General features: G+C 37.0%; 1 protein-coding gene across 6 annotated transcripts in view; it reads right to left on the bottom strand.

Annotated features, from left to right (window-relative positions):
- Window positions 1–16,103, bottom strand: part of RASGRF2 (Ras protein specific guanine nucleotide releasing factor 2) — a 162,488-nt gene that overhangs the window by 71,057 nt on the left and 75,328 nt on the right. For all 6 annotated transcript variants that reach the window (XM_039320718.1, XM_039320720.1, XM_039320716.1 and 3 more), the window contains exons 6-9: window positions 15,668–15,747; window positions 14,893–15,086; window positions 13,467–13,576; window positions 6,704–6,822 (exon numbers count right to left, since the gene is read on the bottom strand). In XM_039320718.1, coding sequence (XP_039176652.1) covers window positions 6,704–6,822; window positions 13,467–13,576; window positions 14,893–15,086; window positions 15,668–15,747 — 503 coding nt within the window. The remainder of the gene's footprint in view (window positions 1–6,703; window positions 6,823–13,466; window positions 13,577–14,892; window positions 15,087–15,667; window positions 15,748–16,103) is intronic.

Raw genomic sequence — 16,103 nt, 5'->3', positions numbered from 1 at the left:
CAACCAACTAATAGTGGCTGAGTATTGTGGAAGTTGTAATGCCAATGTATTTGGAGACTAGCATATTAAAAGAGTGCTAACACACTGTGACTAATTAATATATATTTCTTTTATATATTTCTAAAAGGGTTTTAAGTCTCAAGTTTAACCAGCAATAGAAGCAAAAGCAGAATAGAAAAGGAAAAAGTCTGGATTTGAAAACAAAAGTCCACAAATGTGATCTGGTTTCATTCTTCAATATTTAAGTATATATTATAAGGTTAGGGTACAAAATTATGCATATAATTGGATGCACACTTACTAGTTCTTTCCTTAATTCTGTATTACACTACATTTTTCTATTTTCAGAATTTATTGGTATTTTGCTACACGCTAGAAATGGTTGTATTTTGGTTTTATAACTGTGTTATATAATTTGTATTATTATATTTATTTTGTAAACAGATACATTTTATATTTAAATATGAAACAAACTTAAATAAAATAAAGAGGATGGATGGTTAAAGAAATATCAACATTAATCCCAATTTATTGTCACAATGCTATAAAAAGGGTAATTTGGTTATGTGCAAACACAGATTTATTCCAGGCATTATGTTAAATTCAGATTAACTGAAGATTAAAACCAAGCCTCTCCAATCTAAGACGATATCCACTATATCACTGTGTTCACATGCTGAATCAAGGGTCTTCAAATGTGGTTTGCTTGGGTTTAGAGTTATACCCACTCATGGATTATTCTAACAGATAAACAAGGCTAATAATGTGTGTTCAACAAACCAAGAATAAAAAAATGTAGCTTATGATGCTACAAATCTCTAAAATATTAAATAGATGCAATGACATAATACTTATGTGAGGTTAACTCTAAATGAAATCACTATATTAAAATATACCTGAGATAAAGTTGAATTATATACTTAACATATTCATTTATTGTAATGTAAATTCCACTGACGTTTGTAGCCCTTTCATCCAAGTTAACCAGGTTTACTTAGAATTGGAAATAGCAATCTTTTAAGTATACAGCACTCAGACATTCTTTTAAATACAGAAAGCAAACACAAACTTCAATTACAAGTATTCTACGATTTACTTTGTTAAGTTGCTGTGAGAAAACAATATTGGTGATTTTCTTTTTGGTAACAACACAGAATTCTAAAAATATTAGTCAATATGAGCAATATAATACACTAAATGTAATTTTGCTATATTATAGTTTATTGAATTTCAATTTTTTAGACCAATAAATAAAACTGACCCAAGACAATACACATTGTCTTGGATCTATTTAAACAAGATGCTGGATCCCAACAAATACATTCATATGAAGCCAGTTGTGAAAGTATTTTAATATGGACACCAACCAGTAATGTAAAAATATGTGTCAGTGCATCCGCTGCCGTCCGTCAGTAAGAGTAAAGGAACGCCGGTACACACTGAGCTCATCAACCGATTTATTGTGAAGACGAAACAAAGTCAGCACTGGGAGTGGTTTTCTCCCAGTGCTCTATAACAGTGTGCCACACCCCGTGCTCCCGCCCCCAACCCCAAGCCGACATCCGCCCAAATCTAATATATGCCCCACCCCTCCCCTGCGCTCTCCCTTTCCCCGACGGAGCTCCACCCCCGCACCCCTCCGTCCGTGTGTCCGGTCCGCGCGTTCCTCTCCCGCCGCCACGCTCTCCCTGCCTACTGGCCCGCCTGTCTGGTAAGTATTCCCCACCCTCAGCCCATGCTGGATTCGCCGGCAGGGGCTTGGCGTCCGGGAAAATCCCCTCGCTTTGGTCCTTCCGCGTTGACGCGCCAGCGTTCGCCTGGCCTGCCGGCCCCAGCTGGTCGTCGGGGAATCCCGGGCTTGCCGGCATCAGCTGATCTTCGGGGGATTCCGGGTTTGCGCGCGGACCGGTGCCCGTCTGCGCCTGCGCGTCGACGCGAGGAAGCAGGTCTGGTGTGAAGCCCCGTTCGCCTCGGGCTTCAGCTGCGGCAGCGTGCGGCTCGGCGGTTCTCGAGAGTGGTGGGCTGTCATCTGCTTCCCCCCATCCCCGTGTGCATGTCAAGCCTCCAGGAGCTTGACAATATGTTCTTTCTATACAATAGGTCACAATTTGCAAGATACAAACTGATCTTTTAAAGAAGACTCGCTGTAATAGTAAAATTCAGAGGTAAATCTTTTTCATGAACCCCATTTAAATGAGGTACTTAATGAAACTTGATTCCAAATAAACATATTTTGATACTTTCAAAGTTATTGTGTGTATGTGTGAGAGAGAAAGAGAGAAAGGGAAAATAACAGAGGTTACCAATGTGATTTAATAGTTAAGGTTCTGGATTAGCAGTTGGGAGACACATATTCCAGTTTTCCTTTAGTCACAGAAACCACCTGGGTGACTTTGTGTCAGTAAGTCTCTCAGCCCCAGACCAGGAAGTCAAACAAATCTATTTACCAACCACACTGGATGAATGTAGTAGATTCTAGTCCAAAATCTTTAATGATTGATTTGGGATTACAGCAATAATAATTATAACATATTGTGTGTATATGCATAGGCACAAAAATAAACAGGCAGTGAATACATATTAATATACTCAAATATAATACAATTAACACACATTAAGAGTCATACACATTAGCATAGTTCTATAAAGATTAGCCATGATTAGTGATTTAATAAAGATATTAAATAATATTAGATAATAAAGGTATTAATAACATTCACTTGCCTTTTTGTAGTCTATGTACAACAGAGCATTTTTAACTTTAAATATTTCAAGCATAATCCCCTCACAAACATAAAAAGATCAAGACATCATCAATAAACTTATTTAATTCCATGCTGTCAGAAATATTTCCCAAGAACCCAGTTATCCAAAGCATCTGATAAGGATGCTTCGTAATAAAACCCTGGAAAATGTTTTAAAATAATGACAATGAATCATGTACTTCATCCATGCAACAATGTTGACAGACTCTACTTACCATAGAAAATAGGTGGGTATGGAATGTTGCAAGTACATCAGATGGTTGAAGAAGAAAAAAGGGCATTAGAAGAATAACTGAAGGATAGTGAAGAAGATGCACTGAAGCTAGTATACCAGGAAGGCCTACTAAGTACAGGACAGACCAAACTGGCCTACAAGAAAGACCAAATGAAGAACAGAAAAGAGGCATGGGAAGACAAAACATTATATGGCCAGTACATTAAAAAAAATAGCAGGGGAAACAGATAATAACAAGACCTGGCAATGGCTAAGAGCAGGAAAGTTGAATAAAGAGACAAAGGAGTTAATTCTGGATGCACAAGACCAAACCTTAAGAACAAATGCATATAAAGCGAGAAGTGAGAAGACAGCAACAGATAGCAAGTGCTGCCTTTACAAAGAAGCTGAAGAAACAGTGGATCACCAGGCTAGATTGCCCAGACTGACTACAAACAACAGCATGACAAAGTAGCAACAATGGTGCATTGGAAGATTTGCAAGAAATACTATTTGCCTGCAAGAAAGAACTGGTGAATCTATAAAATAGGGAAAGTAATAGAAAATGAATAAGCTAACGTGCTTTGGGACTTTAGAATTCAGACAGACAGGCACCAGCTATATAGCACCACACACTTAACAATTGTTGATAAGAAAGACAAAAAAGTCTGGCTAGTGGATGTGGCAATACCTGGAAGCAGCAGAATTGAAGAGAAAGAATTGGAGAAAATAACAAAATATAAACATGTGTAAATAGAAATAGAATGACTATGGCAAAAAAAGAGGTAGAAATAGTAGTAATAGGCGCCTTGGGTGCAATCCCAAAACAAATGGAGCATCACTTAAACACCATCAGCATTGACAAATTCACCATTAGTCAATTGCAAAAGGCAGCTTTACTTGGAACAGCTTACATTCTTCAATGATATCTGTAACATCATCAAACATCCATATTGGGTCTATGACAAGTTGCCACAGCCAACTCACTGCAGCCAACTCGCCATGACCAACTCACCACAGCCAACTCACTGCCAGACAATTTACCATGGCCAACTCACCGTGGGACAACTCGTTGCAAGACAAAAGTTACATTAATATCAAAGAAATGATGAAAAAGAATCATTAAAGAAAGGATGCAAAAGAAAGGACAGAATGAAATATGAATGGTAAAAATTAAAATAATTTTTAACTTATTTTAAATAATTAAATAGAATTGTTAAATTGTCCCGCAGTGAGTTGTCCCATGGTGAGTTGGCCATAGCGAATTGTCCTGTGGTGAGTTGGCTGTGGCAAGTTGGCTGTGGCGAGTTGGCTTTGGCAAGTTGGCCATGGCAAGTTGGCCTCAGTGAGTTGGCTGTGGCAAGTTGTCCCATTCCCTCCATAACTGCCTATCCCAGATCCTCTGGGAGGACCCAATAAGAGGACAAAAATATCAAATCCAATCTGAAGATTTAGCTGTCTGTGTGATGAACTTCATATGTGTGTGTGTGTGTGTATGTGTGTGTGTGTGTGTGTAGGCACAAACGTAAACAGGCAGTGAATACATATTAATACATCAAAATATAATATAATATACAGCATTAAGAGTCATATATATTAGCATAGTTCTATAAGGTTTACCCATGATTAGTGGTTTAACATTAATAAAATTCACTTGCCTTTTTGTAGTCTACATACAACAAAATCATGTTTTTAGTTTTTAATATTTCAAGCATAATCCCCTCACAAACATAAAAAGATCAAGACATCATTAATAAATTTATTTAATTCCATGCTGTCAGAATTATTTCCCAAGAATACAGTTATCCAAAACTGAGTAGGCACACATATAATAAGGATGCTTTGTAATAAAACCTTGGAAGATTTTTTTTTAAATTCATATAGATGTACTGACAAACACTAAAAAACTCTGCCAAGTACCACAGGAAAATCTTGATAATATGACCAGATAAAACCTGCAGTATTGGCATTTAATTAGAATTGTTTTATTCATATTAATTGTTCATCTTGTAGAACAAGTTTATTTTCCACACTTCATAAAAGAAAGTTCTTATCATAAAAATATTAAGTATAAGTGAATGAATCCTAATACTAAAATATACTCTTTTATACGAGTGCCATGACTCAAACTTCTGTTTTATAGCTATTTCATTTTCAAATCATGGAGAGAAAATACAAGGAAAACACTGATTTGAAGAATTTACTTTAATACCAACATTTAGAAGTTGTGTGGATGGAAATAAGATTATTTAAAACACTGATACTTTAACATCAAATTATAGACATCTAAAATTCTTCCAGTCATTCATAGTATCCACAACAAAATCTGTTCTTTTCTTGTATTTATTTTCCTCCTTTCCTACATTCCCTAGCAGAACATACCGTATTAATCTAAATCTATTTTCTATACTATTTGTAGAACTGTTTTCTACTACAATAATCTGGAATTTTTATATAAATTTGGAAATCTGTGTTAGCTTTCTGTAGAAATTATCTTTGGAAAAAAAAGAATCCAATCAAATATATCTATAAAATTTCCTATTTGAGGATATTCTGCAATGCATTTTCCACTGGGTAATTTAAACATTTTCTCCATCTCCACTGCCAATGTTACAAACAATGAACTCCTTAGGAACATAGAGACATTAAATCAACAGCTTATATCCGATGTTGGAATCTGTTTTTCAAAGAAAACATTCCATTAGAGATGGGCAAATGGCTTTGGGGTCTCTTAAAACAAACCATTAGATTGTGGCCGTCATTTCGTTCTATAAAGTACAAACACAAAGCAACCATACATTGCTTCAGCATTTTCTATAGAACAAATGGGATGTGCAATAAATAGGTTACAGTGATTGCTGCTCTCCATGATTTCAGCCAGCCAGATATGTCTTCCTCTAGTATTTCTGTTATTATCTGCTTAAAATTGTCTTTTAATTCCTTGAAGGGTTCTACCCATTCTTTATACTTCTGCTACCAGTTCTTTATACAAACAGTATTAGAGTTTCATAAGAAGGAGAATTTGGAGAATTAAGTACACAGTTAGCATATATGATAGCAGTTCACACCACAGTTATGTAAATAATGTTTTAGAACATTTGGTAAGCTTCCACAAGGACTACAGAGAGATCTTCCAATTGGCAGAACTGAGGCAAATCAGAAGATATTTCACACTATGATTTTAAAACTCTGTCACTGTAAATGATTTTAATTTAAAAAGAAATCAAATTATATCTGTTTGAGCTGTTCTAGAAGTACAAATGAAAAATGGGAATAACAAACAACTATTTTCATTCCTCACAATCGCTCCACCATTTGACAAAGCTTCAAGTACTTCAAGTTTCTCCTGTGCTTTGGCCCGAATGTTGGCATCATTTGGGATTGCAACATCTATCGGCCAGACAGAATTATTTTCCATGGTGCTGGAGATAATTTCTGGTCCACTGAAGATGATAGTCCGGTTATTGTGTATGTGACTTTCCCATGGGTGCTTTATTATTATAGTGCTGTTTTTCATGTCTCCTGGAAAAAAAACAGCATAGAGGTAGGGCTCAACAGCAGCCCGGAAATTACAAATATATAGATGCGCAGATGTCAAAAACAGGTATTTTGCATCTTATACTTCCCAGTGATGCCAACATAAACTATCGTTTTCAATTTCATTTTTCCTTCATATTCTATAACTGCATAATCAAAACATGCATGGTAAATTCATTGGTCTTACCTTGTCGTATAAAAGTCTGGCTGGTATCCAATAATATGTCACAACCTTCTACTATCATTCTTTCTATTGCAAGATTTTTCCGTATATTTTCTGTATCACTCACTTCATCGTGCATTATTCTATTGTAAATGAGAGGGTAAAAAATCAGTTATCTAGTTATGAATTTGTAAAAAAAGAACAGCTTGGATGAACTTTATGGCCAACATAAGACTGTCTATGTGTATCATAACTGAAATTTGTTTGGTTGAAATGGAATACTATCCTTGACAAAGTTTGTCTATTATCTCCCTTGACTATCACATCATGATCTCCTCCATACCAGCACACTGAATAGTTAATTGCCTCTTTTGTTAGCAATTGATGTTCCTGTTTTTCAAGCTATTTTACTTTGGAACTTCCCTTAACAAATTTCCCCAACTGGGGAACAATTTAAAACATATTTTTCATTTATTATACCAACATAGGAAGATGAGTGTCTCTCACTAAACAGCCCTACAAAATTGTTTACTAGTCTTATAAGAATAGTTTTGGTCAAATATCTATCCCATTGCTGGCTAAAATTGCAATTCACTTGGGTTGTTGGAAATGCATGTTTTTTAGATTCTTATGCTCTCCAGATCATGCTTTAAGCCGTGGGGAATTTGAGGTCCGGAGTTCTTTCGGACAGATGGATAGACAGATCCCAAGTGTGAGAGAGCAAAAAATATATGACAGGAATCATAGGGAAGTACGGACAGTCAATAATTTCTTCAGAACCTTCAGCCTTGACCATGGGCCAAATTGCTAATAATCCTGGTGTAAGGCAAACTCTGGTAAAATCCCCCTCCCTTTTGCATTTCACCACTTAGACTAAAAATTGTAACCCTGGATAGCATACAATCAACAAACAAGTAACCAATAAATTTTAAAAAGCAATACAATTAAGAATGATAATATAAAGAGCATATAGAATGGCTTTGACAGAGACAGGGAAGATTTGTTACCAAGGCAACAAACAGGTACATATGGCTTAAGCCCATACAAAGATAAAGATTTATGAAAATCTTTATCTAAAGCAGGTCTGCCCCCCCCTGGCAATTCACATGAAGATAAAAGAGGGAGAAGAGGATGCACATTCAGAAACTTACTAGTTTCTGTTACTACAGTTATTCTAATGAAAGTAATTTTACATGGCATCTGTTTCTTGATCTGGTCTACCTTATAGGGCTGATATACAATAATATACAATAATATACAATTCTGATTCTGGTGGATTTCAGTGTCCACATCTAGGGGCAGGCCAGTCTGGGAAAGTTTAGTTCATGACCTCTTTTGCAACTATGGGCACATGCTAGGCAATGTTAAGTTTAAATCAAACATTTTGATTTTCTTTCCAATTCAAAGCACTTGACTTGTTATTTGAAAAAAAAAAGATGACATTCTAATTTTGTCATGGTCAGATTACTTTCTGTATAGCTCCTCCCAGTCATATCATGTGACCTCCACAAGTCGGAGGCCTGATTGAGACAGCATGTCCAGATATCTTTTGGATCCAGATGGATTCCAATAGGCACTTACCGATTTTTATAGCAATCTGGCAGGTAGTTCCATGAAATGCTACTTTTAAATCTGGAATTCAGAGGCAACCAGGGTCATACATGTGATTGTCCTCAGCAGTTTTACTGAAAAGATCCAGGAGTGCAAATGGCAGGATAAATGCCTAGCCTGCCAGTGGAAGAAGATCCCAATAAATCTGACTGAATATTTTAAGACCTCACATTCAACTCTACACATTGGCAGGTTCTATATTTAGGCATCCCTGTATGGATTACTGCCTTGTCGTGGCGAAGGGGCTTGTGTAACTCAATGAAGCTATAAGCTATGCCGTGCAGGGCCACCCAAGACAGACAGGTCATAGCAGAGAGTTCAGACAAAATGTGATCCACTGGAGAAGGAAATGGCAAACCACTCCAGTATCTTTGCCATGAAAACCCCATGGACAGTACTAAAAGGCAAAAAAATATGACGCTGGAAGATGAGCCCCTCAGGTCGGAAGGTGTCCAATATGCTACTGGGGAAGAGCAGAGGGCTAGTACTAGTAGCACCAGAAAGAATGAAGCGACTGGGCCAAAGCCGAAAGGACGCTCAGCTGTGGATATATCTGGTGGTGAAAGGAAAGTCCGATGCTGTAAAGATTTTTTTCTCCATAGGAACCTGGAATGTAAGATCCATGAATCAAGGCAAGCTAGACATAGTCAAAAAAGAGATGACAAGAATGAACATCGACATCTTAGGAATCAGCGACCTAAAATGGACAGGAATGGGTGAATTTAACTCAGATGACCATCAGGTATACTACTGTGGGCAAGAATCCCTCAGAAGAAATGGAGTAGCCCTCATAGTCAATAAAAGAATAGGAAAAGCAATACTGGGATACAATCCCCAAAATGACAGAATGATCTCAATTCGAATCCAAGGCAAACCATTCAATATCACAATAGTCCAAATCTATGCCCCAACCCCTGGTGCTGAAGAGGATGAAATTGACCGGTTCTATGAAGCCCTACAGCACTTTATAGAATTAACACCAAAAAATGATGTCCTTATCATCATGGGGGATTGGAATGCTAAGGTAGAAGCCAAAAGATAACCGGAATAACAGGCAAGTTTGGCCTTGGAGTACAAAATGAAGCAGGGCACAGGCTAATAGAATTTTGTCAAGAGAATACGATGGTCATAACAAACACTCTTTTCCAACAACCCAAGAGACGGCTCTACACACGGACATCACCAGACGGTCAACATAGAAATCAGATTGACTACGTGCTCTGCAGCCAAAGATGGGGAAGCTCTATACAGTCAGTAAAAACAATACCAGGAGCTGACTGTGACTCAGGTCATGAGCTTCTCGTTGCAAAATTTAGGCTTAAATTTAAAAAAGTAGGGAAAAGCACTAGGCCACTCAGGTATGAACTAAATCATATTCCTAATGAATAAACAGTAGAAGTGACAAATAGATTTAAGGAATTAGATCTGATAGAGTGCCTGAAGAACTATGGATGGAAGTTCGCAACATTGTACAAGAGGTAGAAACTAAAACCATCCCAAAGAAAAAGAAATGCAAGAAAGCAAAATGGCTGTCTGAGGAAGCTTTGCAAATAGCTGAGGAAAGAAGGGAAGCGAAAGGCAAAGGAGAAAGAGAAAGATACACCCAATTGAATGCAGAATTCCAGAGAATAGCTAGAAGAAATAAGAATGCCTTCTTAAATGAACAGTGCAAAGAAATAGAAGAAAACAACAGAATAGGGAGGACCAGAGATCTCTTCAAGAAAATTGGAGATATGAAGGGAACGTTTCATGCAAAGATGGGCATGATAAAGGACCAAAATGGCAGAGACCTAACAGAGGCAGAAGAGATTAAGAAGAGATGGCAAAACTACACAGAAGAACTATACAAGAATGAGCTTAACGTCCCAGATAATCACAATGAGATGGTCACTGACCTCAAACCAGACATCCTAGAATGTGAAGTGAAATGGGCCTTAGAAAATCTGAGCAACAACAAAGCTAGTGGAGGTGACAGTATTTCAGCTGAGCTATTCAAAATCTTAAAAGACGATGCAGTAAAAGTGCTACACTCAATTTGCCAGCAAATTTGGAAAACTCAACAGTGGCCACAGGATTGGAAAAGGTCAGTTTACCTTCCAATTCCAAAGAAAGGCAATGCCAAAGAATGTTCAAACTATCACACCACTGCACTCATTTCACATGCTAGTAAAGTTATGCTTAAAATCCTACAAGCTAGACTCCAGCAGTATGTGGATCAAGAACTACCAGAAGTACAGGCAGGATTTCGAAGAGGTAGAGGAACTAGAGATCAAATTGCCAACATACGCTGGATCCTGGAGAAAGCTAGGGAGTTCCAGAAAAACATCTACTTCTGCTTCATTGACTATGCTAAAGCCTTTGATTGTGTGGATCACAACAAATTGTGGCAAGTTGTTAAAGAGATGGGAATACCAGACCATCTCATTTGTCTCTTGAGAAACCTATATGCGGGTCAAGAAGCAACAGTGAGAACTGGACACGGAACCACTGATTGGTTCAAAATTGGAAAAGGAGTCCGGCAAGGCTGTATACTGTCGCCCTGCCTATTTAACTTATATGCAGAGCACATCATGAGAAAGGCAGGGCTAGATGAAACAAAAGTTGGAATTAAGATTGCCGGGAGAAATATCAACAACCTAAGATATGCAGATGATACCACGCTAATGGCAGAAAGTGAAGAGGAACTAAAGAGCCTCTTGATGCGGGTGAAGAAGGAGAGTGCAAACGTTGGCTTGAAACTCAACATTAAGAAAACCAAAATCATGGCATCCGGCCCTCTAATTCCTGGCAAATAGATGGGGAAGAAATAGAGGTAGTGACAGATTTTATTTTTCTGGGCTCCAAGATCACCTCAGATGGGGACTGCAGCCAAGAAATTAAAAGACGCTTGCTCCTGGGGAGGAAAGCTATGGCAAATCTAGACAGCATACTAAAAAGCAGAGACATCACCCTGCCAACAAAAGTGCGTATAGTCCAGGCCATGGTTTTCCCAGTTGCAATGTATGGCTGTGAAAGTTGGACCATAAGAAAGGCTGAGCGCAAAAGAATTGAGGCCTTTGAACTATGGTGCTGGAGAAGACTCCTGCAAGTCCCTTGGACTGCAAGGCGTTCAAACCAGGTCAGTCCTAGAAGAGATCAACCCCGACTGCTCTTTAGAAGGCCAGATCCTGAAGTTGAAACTCAAATACTCTGGCCACCTAATGAGAAGGAAGGACTCACTGGAGAAGGGCCTAATGCTGGGAAAGATTGGGGGCAATAGAAGAATGGGACGACAGAGAATGAGATGGCTGGATGGAGTCACTGAAGCAGTAGGTGTGAACTTAAATGGACTCCAGAAGATTGTAGAGGACAGGAAGACCTGGAGGAACATTGTCCATGGGGTCGCGATGGGTCGGACACGACTTCGCAATTAACAACAACGACATATTTAGGCAAGAAAAACCAAATGTACAGTTATAGTATAGGTGATTCCTTGCTCAATAGTAGTAACTGTGAGAGGGATCTCGGAGTCTTAATGGACAATCACTTAAATATGAGCCAGCAGTGTGCTGCAGCTGCCAAAAAAGCCAACACAGTGCTAGTCTGCATTAACAGAGGGATAGAATTAAGATCATGTGAAGTGTTAATACCACTTTACAATGCCTTGGTAAGGCCACACTTGTATTACTGTATCCAGTTTTGGTCACCACACTGTAAAAAATATGTTAAGACTCTAGAAAGAATACAGAGAAGAGCAACAAAGATGATTAGGGGACTGGAGGTTAAAACATATAAGGAATGGTTGCTGGAATTGGGTACGTCTAGTTTAATGAAGAGAAGGACAAGGGGGGACATGATAGCAGTGTTCCAATATCTCAGGGGCTGCCACAAAGAAGAGGGAGTCAAGCTATTCTCCAAAGCGTCTGAAGGCAAAACAAGAAGCAATGGATGGAAACTAATCAAGGAGAGAAGCAACCTAGAACTAAGGAGAAACTTCCTGACAGTTAGAACAATTAACCAGTGGAACAACCTGCCTCCAGAAGCAATGAATGCTTCAACACTGGAAGTTTTTAAGAAGAGACTGGATAGCCATTTGTCTGAAATGGTATAGGGTTTCCTGCCTGAGCAGGGGGCTGGACTAAATGACCTCCAAGGTCCCTTCCAACTTTATTATTATTATTATGGTATACTTCCGGACTACCTACAAGGTTCAGAAAGACTGATTTGCCATATTTCTACCCCTTCCTAAGTGGGCCATTCCAGACAGGGATGAAAGAGAGGCCAAATCAGTGAATGTTCTGTTATGATATCCCCTTGCTTTTCATTATTTATCTGAAATTGCTAGGAAAGATCATCCATTGGTTAGGATGAACCAATATATCTTAAGTATATTGAAGACATTGAATTATACTATTCCAAGCTGAGATGGAGATATTGACCTGTGTCAATATGGATATGATAAAATTAATTTAAATTGAACGGTGGGAAGACTGTTCTTTTTTTCCAAAACTATCTGATTTTAATTATTGAAGGCTGTAAGATGGATTATTACAATGTTCTTTACATGTGACATGAGCTTTTAAGGACTACTTGGAAACTATAATTGTGAAAGATGTGACAGTCCACTTCTCAATGGGTAACAATCATATAACTATACTTCACTAGGTTTGTAGGCCTGATTTGGGTACATTTCAAATGCTAATTTAATCTGTAAAGCTTTCATGACTTGGCTCCCAGTTCTCTCCAGAACTGCCTCTTTGAAGAAAAACCAACCTGCCCTATAAGTTCATTCCATAAGCTAATATTTAAAGTTCCTCCTACTTGAGATATTCAAGGGAATGGGAACAGGGTTTCTCTACTGCAGTTCCTTCAATTTCAAATATTCTCCTCCCAGAAGGTCAGTTGGTATATTTCCCCAATGGAGAGCTATTAAGAGTGCTGTTTTGTAGAGTCTTTAACCTGGAATAGTCTCCAATGGGATTCAGCACCAGTGGGAATTGTTTAGATAAACTGTTGAATTTTTTTGATTGTTGTGTCTTTATAGATATTACTTTGAGCTACTAGTCTTTCTGAGCCTGGCATTATAAAAACATAATAAATAAAATATACAAGTGCAAGTTTAAAAAAATATTATCTGATTTTACATATTATAACTTCTGTTCTAGATGTATATATTGAGAACAAAAAGCAATCAAACCTTGAAAGTTCTTCCAGTTTAGATTTAGCAAACTCAAGGCTTTTCCTTTCCACGTGTTCATGTGGTGTATGAGCTAGAAGTTCATGAAGGGTGATAATATATCTAGGAATCTAAAGGATTGAAAATATTGATCAGTAATGCTTTTTAAATGTATAATTAATTATAACTTATGTTTTCTATCTTGGATTTTCTTACAGTACAGTACCCAATATAATACAATCTAAAAAATAGCATTTACTATTTCAGAAATCAGAAAATAGAATTATAGAGTAGGAAGGGATCATTGAGGCCACTGAATTCTTGGCTCAGCACAGGAGTCTTCAGAGTCCAAAAATTACTTTAAAATAGCAATACTAATTCAGTGAAGTAATATGAACATAGCATACATCTGTTTCTGATGATCGCTAAACCTTAAATTGAATCCGTTTTTTTCCCCAAAGTCATCCAAAGTGAAACAGATTAATCTTTGACCTGGCTTCAGATATGTGTGGAGTATCAGGGCAGCTATTAAAGCTCTAATAAGCTGCTTTAGAGGAGTTGCTGCTTTCATTAACTATGCTGAGGGCAGCTGTCACATAGAAAAATAAAAGTTGCTTCACTTAAATTGCTGGGGGGGGGGAGGAAAGGCTATTCTCCAATGAAATTGTAGCGACAGGTTTTCTTGACAGGGATGAACTCCCTCGATCCCAGCTGTTTTCACCAAAATGAACCTTTATTTTTCTCCTCCTAAGTGATTATTTGACAGCTGTCACTGTTAGTCTTTAAGTCCACCCTAGGACTTTAGCAGCAGATTTTTCATGAGCTAGTAACAGTATCTGTCATATAATTATTTGAAGTGGAATAATCTATAGCTGCAGAAAGCCACAGCAAGTTCTGAAAGTATGCTGCAATGAGCACAGTATATCAGCAGAAGTATTTTGAAAGCTTTTTGTCCAACCAAGGTGCTATCCAGGACCAGGTTACATATTTCTCTTATTTGGGCTTAACAATCCTTTTTAACCTGAGCACCTTGGCATCAACAGCACAGATAGCTGAGTTCATTCTCTAAGAGGATTGTGACTTCTATGCATACTTAGATGTACTTGGGTATCATTCCTGCAGTTTTATAGTGCCATTTGGGTATCCTCCCAAATATTTTAATTTTCATAGATAAAAACTGACTATAATGTAAAAATACATCACTGCAAATTTATGATTAAAAAATAATAAACAATACAATACTAATGCCTATGAAATGTCTTACAAAAAATTGTAATGACAGTATCTCTCATGATTGAACAAAATACAAAGACTTATGCTATAGCAATTTTCTTCAGTTTAGTGAGTCCAGGTTAGCCACTCTTTCTAACATCATCATTTGGGAAAGATTATTTGACAGCAAAAGTTATTCGGATGATAATAAAAATGATGCAAGCAATAAAATTACCTGAAACATAGGGTAGGTAAGGAATGTTTCAAGCATTCTGCCTTCACATGCAGTGTTGGATTCATATTGCTTTAAGAGTTTGTCAAAATCTCTGTTCTGCTTGCAGTTTGCCAGCACCTGTAGGCTATACTGGTGATTTCTAACAAATTCTTGATATATATTCAGCATTGGTAAAAGAATATCAAATAAATCAGCTACAAAGACAAAAAGATTTTTGCAGTCATTCCTTTTCCTTCACAGAAATAAAAAGTTTAAACCAAATTAATTCCATTTGTAGCATTGTATAATTACAGGTGTTAAAAAGGAAGGGAACTTTATTAAAGTTTCCTCTAATATTGTCACAATTTGACCACTCAGGAGTTCTTCCAGAACTTTAAGTGATTGATACAGTTTATCTATATTAATAAATTTAACATGAAGGCTCTTTCTAAGTGTATCTTATGCTGGGGCAGAGCTTCAAATGACAGGAAAATCACATTTGTCTTATTTCTGCCTGTAATATAATTATTTTTTTAAAAAAAAACCAAATTTCTGACTGAAGAAAAAAAAGCTGTAAACTTTATATCACAGTAATGAAATACAGTGCATCTCCCTAACATTGTTACACCTTTTGGAACAAAGAATACACAGGTAGACGCTGCAATTTCTAAATTTATCTAACAGGGCAAATAAAAAATAAAACAACTTACTGAAAGGAAACTAAAAAAAAAGCTTAACTTTCAAATAAAAAATGTAATACTATTCTTTAAACACAAAAACCAACACACAATGTTACCTAAAATTAAGGTAGGCCAGTTTGCTATTCTTGCTTTTAATCCTTGATGAAATATTTCATGAAGGAACATTATAGTTTCACTGGAGAGAAATAAGAGTTGACAAAATAAAACAAAAATTAAAAATCTGTGTAAAATATATTATTTGAAATTATCAGTACATATCATGAAATGACTATCAAACAGGCTATTGCCACCCCAAAAGCTTTGGGATGCAGTGAGTTAGAACTTTAAAAATATATAAAATTACAGAGTATTTGTTCATAGTTTTGAAATAATAAACAATATTTTTATTTAACTATATTTACTTAAAGAATTTATACAGCTGCCCAAATTGGACATTAACTCTGGACGGTTTACAAAAGAAAAAAAGATTAAATACACCATAAACAAAATCAACAAGAAGAAACCTGTGCAGAGTTCTAATTTAGGCACAAA

The sequence above is a fragment of the Crotalus tigris genome, unplaced genomic scaffold (genome assembly GCF_016545835.1).
Source record: "Crotalus tigris isolate CLP2741 ecotype Arizona unplaced genomic scaffold, ASM1654583v1 scf7180000023687.2574627, whole genome shotgun sequence".
In the NCBI taxonomy this organism is placed as follows: Eukaryota; Metazoa; Chordata; class Lepidosauria; order Squamata; family Viperidae; genus Crotalus; species Crotalus tigris.
This window is presented reverse-complemented; position numbering and strand designations above follow the sequence as displayed.